Genomic DNA, 20,461 nt, shown 5'->3' with positions numbered 1-20,461 from the left:
GTATGTGACTTTCCTCTTTCAGAATAATCCAATCGAAGTTATAATAAAAATTGTCCTTGCTCTTCCAAGCCTTTCAATAGGGGCAAGTGGGTCTTTGTTGTCAACAGTTCAGAAGACATGAAATAAAGTGCACGCATCTGTAATAAAACGTACCTCACATGGCTCTGGTGGTTTAATAAATGCCCCCTGTAGTGAATCCATGCATTTTTGTAAGATAAATAACCTGATTTCAAACATAATAAACACTTCACCTCACTTCTGCTGACTGTTGGGAACCAGAAGACGTGCCGGCGGATAATGCAGTTAGTCTGTGCTGCGTGGTTAGTGACGAACGTGGAAGGAGAATTAAACAAAATTAGGATTTGTAAAGAAAAACATTGGGGGATTTCCAAATAAGCAAAGAGGAAACTTGGTTTCCTTTGCTCTTATATTTACACCTGCATGTCTTCCGGTTCCCAACAGTCAGCAGAAGGGAGAAAAAAAGTGTTTATTACGTTTGAAATCTGGAAATTTATCTAAAAAAAAAAAACGGATTTGCTACAGGGGGCCTTTATTCACCCCCCGGAGCCGTGTGAGGTACGTTTTATTACAGATTCGAGCACTTTATTTCACATCTTCTGAACTGTTGACAACAAACACCCACTTACACCATTGAAAGGCTTGGAAGAGCAAGTACAATTTGTATTATAACTTCGATTGGATTATTCTGAAAGAAGGAAGTCATATACATCTAGGATGCTTCGAGGGTGAGTAGAAGATGGATGAATTTTCAAACTTGGGTGAACTAACCCTTTAAGTGAATATGAAAAGATGATAGGTACATGTGGGCCTCTTTAACTGAGGCATTACAGTGATCTGCCACGAGTCATGAGTCACATAAAAAAGCAAAAAATAATAATAATAAAAAGAAAAAAAAAGGTATTATTGTTTGAATTTCTTGAAGAAAAAAAAATTTGGAAGCTGAGACCTTGTCTCAAACCAATACCTGCTCTGTCTTGTCTGTCTGCATGTTGTCAGTTTCCTCTTTGCTCTGTGATGTATTTTTTACTGCATGAGAACATGATGTGTAGTGTGTGAGCGCAGGGACATGCAGTGTTCCTCAGTGCAATGTAAAAAAAACAATAACTATTGATCAAAAGTTTGGAAACATTACTATTTTATATTTTTATAAGAAGTCACTTATGGTCATCAAGCCTGCATTTATTCGATCAAAGTATTAATATACTTTTCAATACATATTTTATGCCATGCTGATTTATTATCAATTTTGGAAACCTGCGATTTTTTTTTTCCAGGATTCTTTGATGGATAAAAAGTTTAAAAAGAACATCATTTATTTAAAATCTAACTTTTGTAACAATATACACTATGGTTTTTTGTTTTTTTTTTGGAAATATATATATTTTTATTTAGGAAGGATTTGCTAAATTGATAGAAACCGTGATAGTATTGATATTGTTAGAAAACATCTCTATTTTGAATAAGTGCTGTTCTCTTTTTACCTTTTTATTTATCTATGAACCCCCCAAAATATGTGTTATTAAATGAATTTTGTCTGGTATCACCAGGTGATTCTCGTCGCATCAAATTTTATTTTGTACAACGTTTTGATCATAAACTTTATTTACATTTCAGAATAAGCCAATTTGCATGTCTCCATTTAACACAACAATTAAATGGGTTATATTTCATACAGAATATTTCTGTTCTGTCTCCTAAAATGTTAATGAAAAATAAGGAAAGTACGGAAAATGCACAATTATATGGGGTGTGGTACAATTATATATATTTTTATTAGTTAAGACCATTAACCATTTTTCACCGACATTCATCTTTAAAACATTTTGAGTTAACATGGAGACACAAAACATTTTAAAGAGAAATCTCACGTTTTTCTTTTTTATATATTTCTATCTTAATATATCAGTTATCTTGATTATTAACATCTGGATTTGAGTTTAACGATAAATTGCTGAAAAGTTATGAAAATCCTATTTTCCTTCCTTCATTATAATAAATTAATTATTCACACATGAAACACTACATCAGATCATGCGTGGTGAATAATAATGAGTCATCAATGCCACTTTCACCCTCACGAGTGATGTAAAAATGCACCACAGTGGAGTTAAAATGAAGTAGGCTATAAAACACAAAAATGGCCACAAATGTGTTTTTATTATTTTACACCAGTTGAACATCCATGCAGAGGTGCAGAAAATTACACTCCATCAAACAGCTCACACATCCAAAAAAAAAATATTACAGGTTGATTACCACAGTGAAAATATTATCCATGCACACAAGTTACAAACACCAGAGCTGACGGGATCCACTATGAACAAATGACGGTAAACGCCAGGTGAACTTCTACATCAAGTACATAGGATTGGCACTTTTTTCATTTCGCAAAATACACCTGTCAAAACAGGAAGACTCCAGCATTCGAGTGGTTTAGGAAATTAGGAAATTATAGACTTAATGAAACACTTGAATATAAACGAAAAGCTTCATATGCTTTTTGCACTCAAATAATTACTGCACAATCCACAGATCATAAATATAAAAATTGTCTTGTCCATTCCCTGCATCGCCTTTGAAACCAACAAGCTATTAGTTAGTTTCAATGGGGCCATTTCTGATGCTTTTTTTTAGCATTTTAATGAGCACTTGCTGCCTCATTACCTCAAAAATGCCTTTTCTGCTCTTTATCTATAAAGCGGAGCCAGAAAGGAAATAAACGTTTACTAAATTTATTTAATTTAGTATGTATCAAAGGAGGGTAGATACTCTTTCCAATAATTTAATAGCTATTTGGTCTTGTGTTATCAGAAAATTACCAATATCTCAAGCCAGAAAGGAAGGATCCATGCATCCATCCATTCATGATCATGTCTGTGTCCAATTGTAACCACTTTTCTATTCATATGGTTTCTGTCTGTTGAAAAAGCAAACTACACATCAGATTAACCATTTGCATAATGACACATGCAGCATATACAGTTTCCTTTCCATATGATTTTACTGAATTTAACCAAATCATTTTTGGCTAGAGGATTGGAATTTAGATCTGGGAAGGTGAGTAGATAGTTTACTTGGTACTTTCCTCTGGATAAATTGAGTGCATGGAAAGACTTTCAAAGAAAGTATTTCTTATGGACCCTGTTTCATAAAAGGCTTTTGACAAAGAGTCCAAGCCAGATGATGTCCAGCAAATAGATATTGATAACGAGGCTCAGTCCAAAAATGTTCCAATCTGAGCAAAACGAAACATACAAAAATCGCTCTTTAGTAAGGCTTCCGGGTTTCACCAAATGACATTCTGCACATTTGCCAGAATACGTCATCGCATTTACAAGTTTACGCCAAAGTCTGACGCCGACACATGCAGTGTGACGCAACATTGTTCAGTCTGGTTATTTGTCCTCCAATTAGCCAGCAGATGCATCCAAGATCAAAGCTAACATTAGCACAGAGGGCCATTGTGAAGGTTCAAAGGACTGCGATCAAAAAGGTAAACGCGAAGGCTAAATGCGTAGACCAATCAAAATACAGAAGGCAACATACGAAAAGAGTTTGTCATAGACTCTTCTATATTTACAGGCAACAGATTTAAAGCTATGCTAATGCCTTGGTCTGAAGCAGGTGGTGGTTGTTGCTTCTGAATCTGTAAATACCAAATTAACCACCGCTACATGAAAGACAACAAAGCAAATATATAGCACAGAAGAACTTATTCCACCTTTGGAGACACGGTCCCATTCTGTAGGCCTAAAATCCAGACAAGAGCTTGCACAAAGGGACCTCCCGTTCACCTAACAGCATGTCTCTTTTCAGGCTAGTGCCTTTATTCACAACCTTGATCTTCAAAGCTAGGCTCTTAACCTGAGCCGAAGCCACCGAATCGAAAAAGAAGTCCTCGTTGAAGACGGGATTGCGGCTGTTCTTGATTATCGTGCTCCTCTGCTTCTGCACCTTGCCCGGATTGAGGTAGAGCGAGACACAACAGTTGATGCTCTTAATATCAAACACGGGATCATACAGGTCCTCGGCCGCCATAATGCGGATTCGCAGACGGGCCGTACCCGCGTCGTAGTCTGCGCAGAGTCGGATGGTGCCTCCTTTGTGCATGTTGATGGTGTGCTCCTTGTATTGACGGTCCGCGCCATGAAGATGGTCCAGAGCTCCACCAGCTTGCAAGGAGGAACAGTGACTCCTTCTAGGAACGTTAGGGCTGGGCTCCGCCGAGCTGCACTCGTCCGTGGATAAGGAACTATGCCTGGCAAATGTCCGCTTGCCTTTGGCCACCCTGGCCTGTGTCTCATGGGTGAAGATCTTCAGTAAAGAGGCGGAACGAGAGAGCAGTGGTGAACTGAAGGGGGACGACTCTGCCGAAGAGCAAGTGTCGCTCTCGCCACCGCTGAAGTATCGGTAGGGGTTTATGTGAGACGTGCTGAAATCCGGAGGGTTGAGGTGGTTTCCCTCATTGCTGCTCTTGCCTTGGGACTTGCGTTGGGTATTCGGGGAGGTAACTGGACTGGTGTGGTCGCAGTGGAACAGGGACTCTTTTCGCCGGGTGTGAGGACTCTCCATCAACGTGGCAAATCCGTAAGAAGTCTGAGTCTTTGGAATGTAAGGAAGGGACATGGCAGTCTGGGATTGAGGGTCGGCGTTGGTGTCGCCCGCTACGACGTCGTCCGCACTCTCGATCTGAATGATGTGCCGGTTAGCCGCCCTGAGCAGGTTCTTGGTGTCTCCTGCTAACTTGCTGACCAGTCGTGGGCTACGAGGGCAGCTGATCTTCTTGTTGCTGATGGTTTGCTCTGAGGTCGAGGGTCTCAGGCTATCTTTGGACTTGACGTCAGAAGCTTCAGTCTCTGGTGGACAGCTTACCAGCTTTGGGGGGATGAAGAAATCTGGAATCTTATCGGGTGTGAGGACGTTGCTATAGACCGGTGCCTTCCCCTTGTCACCCACCTCTCCTTGTCGGAGCACATTTGTTTCGACGGAGTCCCGGATCTTCTCCAGAACCCACATGATCCCTCTGGGCTAAACCCGCTGGGTGATGCCTGTAATCACAAGCAACAGAACGTTCAACAATGAGCAGCAAGCTATTAATAACTTACGATTGACCATTGCAACAACAGTGTACCATTGTCACACATATGTGAAGTTGTAGGGTGAATTGTGCAGTAACCTTCAGGGGTGGACTTTGAGGATTGCAAATTAATGTTACGTAATCCGAATTGTATTTAAACATTTTACTAACAATACACTAACCTTTAGATGCTATATAAGTGGCAAGCAAATTAATAATCAAATGTTTTGTCAAAAAGTTGTCAGTTTTCTTTCGGTCTTATAATGATACTAACGAAAAGTGCTTCAGAAATGCACTGTTGCTATGGTTATCTCTTCAGGCAAATACAAACATTCCGTTTCCGAGCATCTATTTTCCGCTAGGTGAAAACAGATTGAGACTCCTTAACCTTTCTTTTTTTTGAGGTAGGAGGAGGTTTAAGTCTTAAAACTAAGGACAAATCCCCTTGATTTGCATGTGTGCAAATTATTCTAGACTTCAATAAAACTACATACTAGCACATGAAGTTCATGTACAGTTTACAGACTTTGTATGAAATGGCATTTCTTTTAGAATGTTAGAAATATATATATATATATATATTATATATATATATATATATATATATATATATATATAATTGTTTATGGATTAGGAAACTTTGGACTAAATTGCATTTAAAGCTTATTATGCAAAAATAATGCAACACAACTATAAAAAGTGTACATCAACAAATCATATGATATTTAAAACACTTTATGACTGCAAAGAAGGACAAATGCTTTCTCGTTCTGGTCCTAGATTACCCAATCACTGGACATTTTGACCTCATGTAACACACCTGATTAATATCATCAGCTTATTAATATAGGCTCTGAAAAGATCTTTGCTGGGTACTTCAGATAAGGGAGACATCCAAAATATGCAGTTTGGGGTACTCCGGACCGGAACTGAAAACAACTAAATTAGTCTCGCCAAAAATGCTTGATTAAGAAACTGTTCAGATTAACACATAAGTGACTAAATTATTATTATTAATTATTATTATTTATTGTATATCCAAACTGAGACTAAATTCACAGGAATGGCAACAGCTTGCATAGAACTTCTCTGACAACTGACAATAATTAAAATTAAACCTGCCATTTCTTAACAGAATTCATTAGAATTTACACTGTTCTCAGTGGGGTTTTTTTGCAAAAAAAAAAAAAAAAAAAGACACAATCTGAATCAGATTTTTTTTTACATTTAATATGTAACATCCACATCAGCCTTTCATTTACAAAAAATAAAAATAAAAGAAAAAAAGGGTAACCATATAAAGTTGTAACAGTTTCAAATGTGCTTGTAATAAGCCCACACACACACACACACACACACACACACACACACACAAAACGAACAGGGAATGCATGTTAAATGTGTAGACTATTTGAACTTGTTGTCTTTGTCTTGTTTTCCAGTAAACCTAATGTAGTTACAAACATCTTCTTTAAAATATAAAATAATCAGTCATTTCTCATTAATATTCACCGTCAACTATAGCTTACAAAATCTCAATAAATCTCCATCACAAAGAAGTTTAAGGAAAGTAAACTTTTAAACCTGTCGCTTTGAGAGTCATTTACTCACTAGATTCCCAAATGATGTTCCTCTTCTCAGTGAATCCTCCTCACACAGGCACTTCAGTGTTCATTAGGGTGAGCTGTGCTTCTTGTCCCCAGGCTGCGGTGAGAGAGGTTCAGATCTGCAGGTCGCCTGTTGCGCTTATATAGTCCTCCTCAGACGCGCGCGCCTGAACGAGCCAATCAGAGGAAACGAGGCTCGAGATGTATCGACTCCTGGAAACCGAGCACTTTCAACAATCAACATGGGTTTAAAACACACACACACACATAAAGAGTGCCTGTTTGATATAACTACTGTCGTTTCAGGTGTTTTAAACGAGGATATGTCTGTTGCAATACCTAAAAATAAAGTCAAGTCACGGTTTACGAAAGCTAGAAACGGAGAACCGTCTCTTTATTCAAAATCTGCTCTAATTTTCCTAATGTGCACACGTTTCCAAAGTGTTTAAAGTTAATATTCGGTGGGTCTTCAGTGACACAGCTAATAAATTTTCGTCTCTATAACTACAAGTATGTTCAAGTTTGATTCTTTATGGTGAATCAAAAACATTTACAGCGCGACAGGTCCGAACGAATGACTCTTTTGACTCGGTTAGTTTTAGTGAATCAAAAACATAAATTGGAGCTTTTGAAGAATGATCTGACTCTACTCAGTGTTTCTGGTTGCTCCTATGATAACATGAAGTTAAAGATGTACTTAGTGATTTGAAGTCATTGATATTTAACAGTTAATAAAACAATTATAAAATATTCCCTTTCCATACTTTACGTATGTTTTGCATGTTCTATTTTAATGAATAGTCGTTGCCGATTAAAAAAAAAAAAAAAAAAGAATTCCAGATAATACATTTTGAAATGTATTCTATTTATTATTTTCTGAACCTGAAAAGTTCTCATAATTTATAGAAGAAACGAAAACAGATCGTTCAGTTGCCTGATTAATTAATGTATTATTATTGGCCATTGCTGTAATTGTCTTATATAATTAGCTTTAGCTTCAATCAGACAGTAAAGGCTGCAGTTGATTAAATCTGTACTCACAGAAGAGGATGCACGAAATGAGTACTCCATCATCGCTTGTTAGTTGCTCAGTCATTGCTAAAATTGACTGTTCCGAAAAAGTGAAGTCAGTAGAGCACAAAAGCACTCGACTTAATTTATTTTAAATCACTTGCCCATCTTCTGCTGCGATCTGACCATTGGTTTCCCTGGAGACCTTGCCATATCTATGGCAACAAATAGATTTTTACAGGAGTAGAAATAGAACAGGTTCCAAATAGTGACCCGAGAAACCCCGGGGCGATGCCGGGTCTCCAGGAATAGAAGACATTGAATTATAGACATGTGCTCTCAAACTAAAATAAAAATTGTCATTACTTACTCACGTCATTCCAAACCGGTATGACATTTGTTCCATAATATATATATATACATAGGAGCTTTAAGCTTAAAAAAGGATGAAGAACTAAAAATAGAACTCAGTCAATTCATATGGGATGCCATACAATATTTGTGTGAGAAACTAAAAAAAAAAAAAAAGTTTTGTTGTATAAAAATATTGAAATGAGCAGAGCTCTCCTTGGCAAGTTGAGAAAAGTAACGATTTCCGATTCATTCCATGAATCTGAATGATTCATTCAGGAATCAGAGGGATCCGATTCTTCGCTCAACTCACTGATTCAGTCGCAACAGTTAACGGCTTAATTTTGGGTGTCTCTCAGAAAAATATACTTTTACTTCCAAAGACTTGGAGTTATTGCCACATGGATGACATTTGTGACATTTTATGGTGTTTTGTGTCATTTTTTAAGCTTAAATACCAACCGCATCAAGGAAAAAACGATCACCTATACATTCTTCGATAGGAGTAAGTTAGTAGGTCTACGCGTTTAGAACAACATAATGGTGAGTAAACTTGACTGATGTTTTTTGAGTGCTAATTGTGGTATATATATATATATATATATATATATATATATATATATATATATATATATATATATATATATATATATATATGAATAATTATGTCCAGAAAATTTTAACCAGGCACAGAGCTGTGTCGCTGTATTGAAACCCTGCTGAAAAAGACAATAGAAACCATCACAGAAATTCTAATGGTTTCCATTACAAACCATCAACTTTTAACCATTGCAAATGGTTTCCTATCGTGAGTTTTGGGACATATTCTATTAAGATGTAGCACTTATCAAACCACCAATAGGAGGATACTAATTACCCACAGAGCGCAACAGGCACCATTACAATTCCCATTAAAACCAATACAATTCCCATTATAACCAGTAAAACCATTCCAAATTATGTGATGGTGTCTGTTGTTGTATTTTTCCACAAGGAAGCATTTGGTTGGATGGCTCTGACCTTTGGACATATATAAGAATCAGGAATATCTGTTTTTAAAAACATCCTGACCTTGCAAATAAATAAAAAGGTCAAAAGTGAGCAGCCAAAAGGCCCAGGGTACTCCATGTTCCAACAAGTTATGTAGCGCTCACATGGATTCACAAGGTGTGGAAGAGAATAAACACCACTCACTTATTTCACAGTAGGGCTTTTTGGTTACGCTCCATTCCCCGTCATCGGTTTCCTTGGAGACAACACCACATTCATACCCTCCTGGGAGACTTCAAGTTTTTCCTATCACCCTCTTGTCTGAATGGCTCGACCCAGCAATCTGCAACAGTGGAGGAGTGGTTGAGAACAACACTCCTGTCTAGAGGGCAAGGCCTTGTTATAATGGGTTAAGGACGCTTCAGATGCAGTAGTTCTACCTGTAAAGAAGCACAAAGTCTCGGCACAACACAGAATGTGGTTATACCTTGAGTTTATTCACCCTGCAACTGTTTGACCAATGCAGTGATATGGGAATTTTGGCAACGGATCTGGGACGGACCAATCAGAGACTGTAGATCATCAGTGCTTTACGCTGTGGTGCCTCCAATCAAAGAGCTTTCAGTTTAGCTGACCTTCAAGCCAGGTGTGTCGACAACATAATGGAGCAGCAGAACGCCAGACTGCAATGACATCCTTCAAGGACTTTCATGATAGATCCTGGCACACGAGTGCTGTGGCAAACTCCATTCACTCTTCATTCAAATGAAAGGTCAACCACCTATGATCAATGCCCTTTAAATGCAAATTATTCCTTCACATCCATTTTTCCGAGCGGGAGCCTTTTTCTCACTTACACGGTACGATGAAGTAACTTCACGTATACAAGGGAAGTACATCATAGACATGTTGTGATTTTGAAAGTATAACGATCACACTTTATTTTAAGGTCCAGTTCTCACCAATAACAAACCTTTAACTACAACTTTTGGCTCAAACTCCTGATTGGCTGCTTATTAATAGTTAGTAAGGTAGTTGTTAAGTTTAGGTATTGGTAGGGATGTAGAGTATGCTCATGCTGAATATGTGCTTTATAAGCACTAATAAACAGCCAATAAGTTAATTATAGGCACACTAATAAGAAACTTGTTTATAGTGAGAATTGGTCCCTTTACTTAATGTTTCCATTTGGACTGTAGGCCTGTCATGATCCTTTTGGCACACTTTAATATACAAAAGCAAGGAAGGACAATGGCATCACTTGATTTCATGCTTCTTTACTTTGAATAAAATGTGGCAACTTTACTCTAATGTTTATAAAAATAAAGGAGTATAATCTATATGGTTAGCTTAGATTTATCAGCTAACAAAACCATAACACTAAGGAGGAAGTCCACTGCTGCCCTCTTGTGGCAAAATTTGTATTTTGGGAACAGTTGGCACTTAGCAGTCTTAGCTAAATATACAGGAGCTCAATTCATATTATGAATATATACACACACACACTTTGTTATGTCATTGTTTAAAATATTATACTCCGCTACCTTACCGTTTTATTATTCATTATATCGCTGAATTTTATTATTCATCAACAATTGCATTACAGTTATAAAGATCTTTATTCAGACTTTAAATAGATTTACAAAGCATAGCAAAAAGAAGAATAGCAAAAAAAAAAAAAAAAAAAAACAAAAAAAAAAAACACAAGTACAAACAATGAGGGGAAAGTGTCCCAAAATACCCTGTGTGCATGAATTTGCTGAGAGGGTTTAAAAAGTCTGTTCGGGGTCAAGATGTTGGCCACAAACACACCAAAGTCTTGTGTCCATTTTCCTGAGGAGGGTTTTAGGTTAGAGTCACCTCAGAGGCTTAAAATGAAAAAAAAGGATATAACTAAACTAAAATACCAGCAAAATGTCAAAGAGTAGCTAAATATGGTGAAGATTCAAACGCACTACCTCGCAACCCCATAAAATCAAAAACAAGACAAAGAATACCGGTTTGTTGATGGATAAAATGAAATATTAAAGTCCAAAAAGTAGATGAAGCTTAGAATGGTGTGAACTGTGTGTGATGCATCCATTTATTAAACCTCTTGCCCCCTTGCCTTTTATCTGAGAAGCATGTTCAGTCCTTGGCTACAGAAGCAGAATATGATGCATTGTGGTGTAAGAAACAAACAGCCCTGAGAACGTGTATTAGCTACTTTCCCCCCCCCACCAAAGACGCTGACACTGTTGAATCACAGACACTGAAACCTGAGATCAGGTGCCTCTGAAAGGCGAGTTATGGAGAATCAAATAAACATGAGCTGGGCTGTTTCGCACTGATTGGGCGAACCCAACCTGCCCCCCAAAACAACAAGAAACAAAACAAAAAACAAACCCCCCCAAAGCGTCTCGGCTTGGAGTTGACTCCAGCATTTGGTTGCTACTTGAACAGACTTTCAATTAATTCATGGGGATCCATAACCTCTACGTAAATCACCTCTCGCCCTTGGTGATGTCTGGGATCTCAGATCTACAAAAACTGAAAAAGTCCTTTTCGACTTGATTTAAAAGCTACAAAACCAAACTGAAAACCGGAAGCGGAGAGCCCGGCTGCTCCTCATCAAGAGTCCTCAGTCCCAGAGTCGTCTTCATCATAGCAACAGTCCTCATCTTCCTCTTCATCATCCTCTAACTCATCATCATAGTAGTCATCATAGAATAAGGTGGAGCCCTCGTCGGCAGGTGGGGCGCGGGTACGGATGCAGTATTCGGCTAGTGTGGTGGGCACTTTCACCCCGTCCCGCTCTGAGTCGGCTTTGGTGGCTAGAACCTGTTTCCTGTGAAAATGACCAAACCAAGCGGTTGAGTGCAACGCGCAAAATACAACTCAAATGATATTCATGCATACGTCTAGATGCATTTTATAGATGCATCATATTCGCAAAATTAAATCCAATACTTGTTGCGCACAAATTTTTGTGTGCCGATTACAAAAAGAGTTCCCATTTTGCTCTTCAACACAATCACAAAATATGATGCACATTTTTTAGCCTTTTTGCTTTGGAGAACCATTTGTAAGGCGAAGTAGTCTTGTATTATGACTTAATCATCAGCACACAAAAATTAAAAGAAAATTAAAAACGCTTTTTTTTTGGGCAAATCAAATGCAGGGTTGTGTAACAGACGTGAACAAATGGATGAAAAGGTTTTCCCTCACACCTGATGATCTCTGCGTATTCGCGGTCCTTCCCCTTACTGTCCCTCCATTTGCGGTACATGACGGAGGCGTCCACGTTGGCAGGCGAGGAGGTGTTGGGCTCATTCAGCAGCGAGATCACACTCAGTAAGATTGTCCTGAAAGGGAAGCAGATATCAGCTGATTAAATTAAACTAATTGCAACCGTTTGGCTTAATTATTGATCTCAAACTGTCGAGGCGTAACAGAGGAGAAAGGTATCGCGCAAAGGGTAACTGCTATTAGCATTGGGATTAAGAATATGTAGATGATGGCTTAGGCCAAAACGTGTCTTGTGTAAAACATGGTACGAAAAATGTCTAAAGAGATATCTTGAGAGTGCGTTTTTTTTCCTCTTATCTCTAGATAACTTTATTACTCGACATGATTAAACGACTTGGGAGTTGAGCGCGCCCTTTCCACTATAATTACAAATATGTAGAACATTGCAGTCTAAATTTATGAGAGAATGTGTTTTAGTTTTTTTAAATTCTGTTGTACCTCACATTCTGTGTTGGGTTCCACCTCTCCGACGGCAGTTCCCCGCTCTGGGGATCGTCCACTGGGGGGTGCAGTATGGAAATACATACGTCGCCATTCTGAAATAAATGTTAACTTGTTAAACATCCGTCATGATCATCGCCTAAAATAGTTCATACTGTTAGATTTAAATTGCCTGATTTTCAACATGGAAATCTGCATATAAGCATATACATATCCAAAATATAATGCATTCAATTTACTACATTCAGTTCCTCATTTAAGGTAACAATTATGATGGTCGTCAAATTATTATTATTATTTTTTTTTTTTTTAAAGGTAACACTGATAATGAAAACATTGTTATAATATATTTTCATAATTCAATTAATTCTAGTTTAATTCAGTTATTTAAATGTAAGTGTGTTATTTTAAGCCACACAAATGTTGCTCCGGCTTTGTGTAGACCAACCTCATAGATGTTGGGATGCCACATCTTGGTGAGGAATCTGAACGCAGGGGGAGAGTACGGGTAGTCGATGGGGAATTTGATCCGTGCCTGGAAGAAAAAAAACATACATTAGGGAATGGATGCAATATGGATGCAATGGCTCATTGTCTTCCAGTGATACGTGATCAAGCACTGAGCCACTCAATGAAGCAATATAATGCCAATATCCACGATCTCTACCGGTACTGTATAGCTTTGTCAGTCAACTACTGAATACACCTCCATGACACATTTTAATGACATATCCATTGTTTAAGTGGTTAAAACGTGGGTTTATTAAAACAATACCTCATGCACCAACAGACAAGATGAAAAGTCAAGCGGTACATTAGGTATGTTTTTCATTTGAGAATCTGATTGAGCTGAAAGCTACCATCTGCAACACATCCAAACAGCATATAGACTGATTTGTGGCACAGGCCGTTATTTGGACAGAAGACTCTACGCATGTAGAAAAACACATCCTCAACATGTAGAAATACTACTAGTTGAAAGCATGAACTCTACTAGGCTTCATTTGGGTGTTAACGGACAGAATTGGCAACACAAGTATCCAGGTTGTATGCACCATCTACTTTTTCCAGTTCAATATTCACAGGTCCCCTACAGAGCAGGGGTTCCCCAAACTTGTTCCAACTTATTCGTAGTGCTCAAATTTTAAGAAAATGTAAGCAGTGCTTGCCATGCAAAACTTGCTGCCACGATGCCGAAGTGTTTGACTGTTCGGCTGATCAGGTGTTTTTGGTGGTTAAAACAAAAAGAGGGCCAACATTTAAGTCTCTGTAGTATTTTAGTCCCTAGATAAGACTAGACATGGATTAGCATTACCTATTAAGAATGTTTTAATAATTGATTTTTTGAAATAATATATTTGCATTATCTTGAATAATATATGTAATCTAAATTTAAAGGTTTATTATTCTTAATGCAGAATCTCAACAACCCTCTTTTAAACCTTAGAGTAGGCAGCACCAAATTCGAGGTCTGAACCCAAACAATCACACACTGAATCTGTGACATGCACATCCATATACATGTGAGCATAAACAAACCTTTTACACATACATCCACTCAAACCCTTCACAATCTGTAGCAAGCTGAGCCTGGTGCCTTTCAGTACAGTGGGTGGTGGGCACACATGCATACGGACCACTTCACAACCCCCACAGCACACACATTTGCTGATTTGGCACGGTCAGCTGGTGTGTGCTTCAAAGGCCCAGCTCTCGGGAGGGGTACTGGGGGGTTGGGTCAACCAGCAACCAAACAAGCACACAAACACAGGGGCACCTGTACGTATCAAGTGCTACTCAATTCCTGAAACCCAAGTAGTGTAGGGCAACTTTCAAGCAAGCAAGCCTATTAAACCACAAGTAGGGATCCGTGTGAGAAGGTAACGGTGTTAAGTTTCGCCGGGGGCAGCTTACAGGACCCGACACACAAGAGCTCTTGTGACAGCCTGTCTGCATAGCGTCTCGCTTTAGCTACGTTACCCAATAACTAGATGAGCCTCAAACTTTAAGGACAGGGATGTGCAAAGCTACAGATTTTCTTTATGTCCATTTATATAGACTGGTTGAAAACCCATCTAGCTATGTACATTCTAAGTCATATTTTTACATTTAGTGCTTGCACAGCATCAACAGTATATAAAATGGTACGATATACATAACAGCTAAGACTTTGGCACCAACCGACCTGTTAACTGCGGTCATATTCTTACAATCAAATACAACATCAGTCTATCAGACTGTACGATATACAGCATAGCCCAGACATTGGTACCAATCAGTCTGCTGAATGCTGAAATGGCAGTTTACAATTTTTACAACACGTTTGAGCAAGAATCGTCTACCAGAATGTACAATAAGCAACATAGATAAGAATATTGCACCAGTCAAACGTATTGCTCCTAGAACACAACTGTAAGAATTTCTGACGCTGAAAAAACTTCGTTAGAGGCAAAAATTTTGCGAACTGATACTATGAACAACAGATCAAGTTGAACACTTTCAAAGTTGAGAGACAGGGACAGCCAAGCCCACAAGGTTATCATGCCAACAACTACAAAAATTTTTCTCAAATTCTCTCAAACTACTCGCAACTCTTCAAAACACCAAAGTCAATTATTTCAATGTAATTTTTCCCAACCATGACAATACAGAAAAGAAAAACTCAACGTGGCTTCGCATCTGAGAGGTTACATCTCTAATCTAAAATACTTTACATTCAGCGAAAAGGAAGTGGACAGTTAAATATACGATTCATCAGGATTAGTGCTGTATGAAGCATTACTGCTCAATGTTTCTGTACCAGTCGATTCAGCAGATGTCAAACTTCACGAATGAGCCGAGCACAGCATTTGGTTTACATGAGCAACTCGTTCTTGAATACACTCATATCCGCGTTACGTAATGTATTGGTTTAATGTAAAATGCTAATGACAATGTGGGCCACATGGAAAAAGTCGTTTTGGCTTGAAAATCCCCATCTCGGAGTGAAACCTTAAAATAAATCGCTCTCCTACGATCCCATTTGAGAGGAAGAGAATCCCATGGACATTAGGTTGGAAGAAATATACCAGGTCACTGCTGCTCTCCTTGAACAAACGGTCCTGTTCTCCTACACCACCTTTATTCTCCTCATCTTCAAGTGATCTCACTTCCTCCATCCCAGCTGAAACAGAGAGAACTGGGAAATGGTGTCCTTCAGTGTAAACTACATGAGGGAGAGACAGTCCCTGAGGGCCAGAGGTAGTAACTTCTTTTTATTCACACCATTGCTTCATCGGACACCAAAAACTAGTTAAAAATAAACTGGGATCCACCAGACGCAGGAAATTTGCCTAATTAGTGTGCCATAAAGTTCTGTGTGAAGAACTAGAGCACCTGTCGACCGATCCATCAGATACATTTGTTCAGACTGTGTAGTCTTGTATTTTGGTGTAGTGGTGTTTACATCGGTTGCGAACACCTTGCTGATACCAGTGACAGCTGCTGTAACACTGGAGTGATGACTGACAATAGATTGGGAGCCTCCTTCTGGCTCAGTGGGAAAATCAATGAGCCAATAGATCACAGGAAACAGAGACAAATTAAACATGCACTTCTCAATCATAATCTATAACCACCATGCATTTGTCAATTTTTTCAAAGTTATATTTATGGGCTTTTATGCCTTCAATGGACAGGACAGTAGAGAGCAGACAAGGCGGCACTGGGTTGAGCGAGGCGAGCGAGATCAGCAAAGGACCTCGAAACGGGAATCGAACTCTGGTCGCCACAGTAGTTCATTCCATTATTTCCTGAATTCTTAGACAAATCGATTATCAAATTGTGACTTGCACCAATGGACTTCACAGATAAATTCACAATCTGATATTTAAAAAAAGTTGAATAATGAAAAAAAAAAAATCAAGACGATCTGATGGTCAAAAGTTGATTTATAATTTGATGGATGGTTTGATTTAACAGTTAACAGTCTAATTTTGTTTATCAAATTGTGAATTTACCAGCGTTTATAATTGACTTCAATTTGTCTATCCGAGTGTCACATTCAGGGCTACACAATTTCAAACTAAATGGTCGTAAACATAACTTCTAGCTTTGAATTGGACATTTTCCCTATTTTATTCCCCAGGTATTGAACAGGGAGGCTTGATATTTGCTTATAAATAGGAATACAAGACCAACAACAACTACATTTCTTTAACACGCTTGATTCTCACAAAAGTTAATTACCGGTTCTTAGTCATATCAGACATCTTGAAAGAGTTAAACAGAGTTATTATGGGCTGACTCACTCCAAACCCCTTCCAGATACTAAAGGAAGCTAGAACAGGCCTAGTTAGTGTGTCAGTCTGTGGTTTGTGTGACACTTTGGGGTGGGGGGTAACATGACTCAAGCTGCCAGGCTGAATCAAGAACGGCCCAGCCCAGCTCACCTCACCTGCCACAGGGCCTGGGTGTGTGCACGCTTCACCGGAGCGACCTGCTAGCTGTCAGCCCAGCGCCACGTGTAAGAACTTGAAGCCTGCTTACAGAGATCCTACTCATGAGAACTTAACGACTGCACCAAATCTCTCTTAGCTGGAAAATGGAAGCTAGATAAAGAGTGACGCTAGGGGTGGGTGATATGACCAAAATCTGACAAATCACCAGATGAGTAATTTTGTATTACAGGAACATAGTCAAATTTAAATTAAAAAGCCTTATTAAAAAAAAATTTTTATACAATGTAAATATTTAAATTCTTATTAAAATTTAGACACCACAACATAATTATGTAGGCTACGACATGAGAAATTAGAAAAAAATAAAATAAATTAAGATTAAAAAAAAAATATATATATATATTAATATTACCTTTCGATGACAGCAAAGGTAAAATTAAGTCAAATTTTGTGCGCGCGCAAATTGTATAATACCCAAGGTAAACATTTCTACTAATTGTGCAATTAAATCTTCATATTGTATCTTCAGGAAGTTTGGTAATATTTGTCACTACCGAAACTCAGTAATATATACAATTTATTAAAGGCGGCTTATATTGAACTATTAATATATATTGCTGACATCTTCCTTGTGAATATATTTTTCTATTTTATTAAAACATTTTCAGATGTAAATAAATGGCAACTACAATTTGAACAATATTTCAAGTGATTTAAAAGATTTGTTGTTGGTTCCAAATTTTCTTTGTAAAAACGCAAAAAAAAAAAAAGACCACACTGATTTCCAACTTAAAGACTCTTTTGTTTGAATATACATTGAACAAATCACAACATAAAAAAAATAATAAAATAAAAATAAAAATAAATAAAGATACCGGAAAAAGAATGCAGAAGGGAAACCTGTCTGTTTTGGTGAAGTTCAGTAGTGTGCAGGAAGTCATGGTTACTCATCTCTTCCTGTTGGATGAGATGTTGAGAAGTTCCCAGACTGACCTACTTCCTTCCTCACCACTAACAAACAGACACGGTTTTCCACTTCAGTGCAGGAAAACAGCAGCTATGCATTGTTTCTGAAGTTTAAACAATAAGAGAGACTCTACTGGGCCAACAGATCTGTTTTCAACCCAGGCTGTGACTCCGTAGCCAATGTTCCCAGCAAGTCGTGGCCACTTGCTCAAGTCATGATGTGTGGAGGTTGGCTGGCCAGCATGCAAGCCCGTGACACACAGGCAGAGCGAAGAAGCCAGGCTAAATATAACTGCCATTGTTGTGGTCTGACAGGTTGGACACAACAGAAGTTATTTAGCAGCAATAGGTTCAAATAAATTATATGTACGTGTTTGTCTTCAGAAAAGGTGCCACTTGAAGGTCAAACGGGGTTCAAAAGCAAAAATCATTGCTAACTTGATCAAATTTAGACTCCGATGAGACACTGACAGATGGAGCAATACATATGACTGAGGTTTTCCTGTTGACAAGACACGTTTCAACATGTAGAACACCAAGTGATGCAGCTCCAAATATGAAGACATGGCTATTATAATTTAGATTAGTGATAAATAAGGGAGTTAAAAAAAAAACTTGGGTTTATTGTATGGAAAATAAACTCATATTTTGAGTTTGATGTCCAACTTTACAACATTTAGACCCTGTTCCAGTGAGCGGTGTAAAAAGCAACTGATGGTAATTCTAGAGAACAACGAGGAACAATGGAGCAACGCTTTCTCTGAACACAGACCAAATTATGGACTATTGGAACGTTGGCGTTTAAAAATTAGAACGCCGAACGTTCCATTTAAAGAAACAGTACCATGAAAACAAAAATTCTACACGTGTCGCTTTTACATCCAAACCTTTCTTCCGTGGAACACAAAGGGAAATATTTTGTGGCAGCCTAGGTCACATCTTTTCCTCATATTACTAATTTTGTGTTCCACAGAAGATAGACAGTCAAACAGGTTTGGATTGGAACAATATGAATTGCATTCCTTTAAAAGAGAATGACAAATAAACATTCACGACGTTTACAGAGATCATAAAGCATTATAATAAAACCGAGTCACTCGTTTTCGAATGTTGAATTTTACGTTTTTAATTAGTTTGCGCTTAAAACCTCGTCAAATTACATTTAAAGATAAGATTACAGCACTTACCTTAAAATAACCCCCCTCATAGTGCGTATTAGGGGGTCCGAAAATCGCGACTTCCCAGTTGTACAAGTCCGACTCGTCGACTAAAGTTATTTTGAAGCCTTCAACTGGCTCGTCCTGGAGACCTTTCAGCTCCAACATTAAAGCTTTTTGGGAACTCGCGACACGACGGTGTCCATGCTGAGCCATATTCCGAAAACAGACGATCTGGCATCCAAAATAACCCCGTAAACAACTTTAGTTCGGCCGTTTCACGGACGCCGCTCACGCGCAAGCGAACAAACCCGAGATAAGTCACTCGATGACAAATTACGCCCAGCGAGTAACAGCTCCGGCCGAGTTACTGTTCGCGTCGGGCATTTGAAGTCCCACGTTAAGCACCTGCCGTCGATATTAAACGTGTTAGATTAATCAAGCGATCCGAAAGCAGATAAACACGCTAGCAGGGCAGCTTGTTTCAGTCTCTCTCCCTCCCCCAGCGTCACTCTATAGGACACTGTGCCAGCAGCTCAGTGATCACGGCCCGCCCCTTCACCTCCTGCAACCAATGAAGCTCGAGCAGATCAACCCAACCAGGAAAAACAGCATATATTGCCAAGAGTATTGCTGCACAGTTTATATTGCTACGTAGTTTATTTCAGTCTTGTATGGGGTACTATCTATCTATCTATCTATCTATCTGACTATCTATCTATCTATCTATCTATCTATCTATCTATCTATCTATCTATCTATCTGTCTGTCTATCTATCTGTCTGTCTTTTTTATCTATCTATCTCTGTCTTTCTATCTATCTATTTATTTATCTATCTGTCTGTTTTCTGTCTTTCTATCTATCTCTGTCTTTCTATCTATCTATCTACCAGTCTATCTAACTATCTCTGTCTTTCTATCTATCTATCTATCTGTCTGTTTTTCTGTCTTTTTCTGTCTATCTGTCTTTCTATCTATCTATCTATCTATCTACCAGTCTATCTGTCTGTTTTTCTGTCTTTCTATCTATCAGTCTATCTATCTGTCTCTTTTTTATCTATCTCTGTCTTTCTATCTATCTATTTATTTATCTATCTATCTGTCTGTTTTTCT

The 20,461-nt window shown here is 38.3% G+C and overlaps 2 protein-coding genes across 3 annotated transcripts; both read right to left on the bottom strand.

The window, feature by feature from the left end:
- Nucleotides 1-2,089: 2,089 nt before the first annotated feature.
- On the bottom strand, nucleotides 2,090-11,014 carry LOC113040021 (C2 calcium-dependent domain-containing protein 4C). 2 transcript variants are annotated; one of them, XM_026198216.1, is made up of 3 exons: nucleotides 9,262-11,014; nucleotides 6,710-6,918; nucleotides 2,090-5,069 (listed from the first exon to the last, which is right to left on the bottom strand). In XM_026198216.1, the coding sequence occupies exon 3, from the start codon at nucleotides 5,035-5,037 to the stop codon at nucleotides 3,772-3,774; it is 1,266 nt and encodes a 421-aa protein (XP_026054001.1). In that variant the 5' UTR covers nucleotides 5,038-5,069; nucleotides 6,710-6,918; nucleotides 9,262-11,014; the 3' UTR covers nucleotides 2,090-3,771. The 2 variants fall into 2 exon arrangements, with proteins under 2 accessions (XP_026054001.1, XP_026054002.1); XM_026198217.1 differs by lacking the exon at nucleotides 9,262-11,014 and having other exon boundaries at nucleotides 6,710-6,955.
- Nucleotides 11,015-11,269: 255 nt separating this feature from the next.
- LOC113040022 (ubiquitin-conjugating enzyme E2 R2) lies at nucleotides 11,270-19,871 on the bottom strand. The gene is made up of 5 exons (XM_026198218.1): nucleotides 19,379-19,871; nucleotides 13,235-13,321; nucleotides 12,784-12,881; nucleotides 12,267-12,401; nucleotides 11,270-11,884 (listed from the first exon to the last, which is right to left on the bottom strand). The coding sequence occupies exons 1-5, from the start codon at nucleotides 19,562-19,564 to the stop codon at nucleotides 11,668-11,670; spliced, it is 723 nt and encodes a 240-aa protein (XP_026054003.1). The 5' UTR covers nucleotides 19,565-19,871; the 3' UTR covers nucleotides 11,270-11,667.
- Between the last annotated feature and the right edge of the window lie 590 nt (nucleotides 19,872-20,461).

Source organism: Carassius auratus, chromosome 22, assembly GCF_003368295.1.
Source record: "Carassius auratus strain Wakin chromosome 22, ASM336829v1, whole genome shotgun sequence".
Classification (NCBI taxonomy): domain Eukaryota; kingdom Metazoa; phylum Chordata; class Actinopteri; order Cypriniformes; family Cyprinidae; genus Carassius; species Carassius auratus.
The sequence above is the reverse complement of the archived record's forward strand: the minus strand, read 5'-3'. Positions and strand labels throughout refer to the sequence as shown.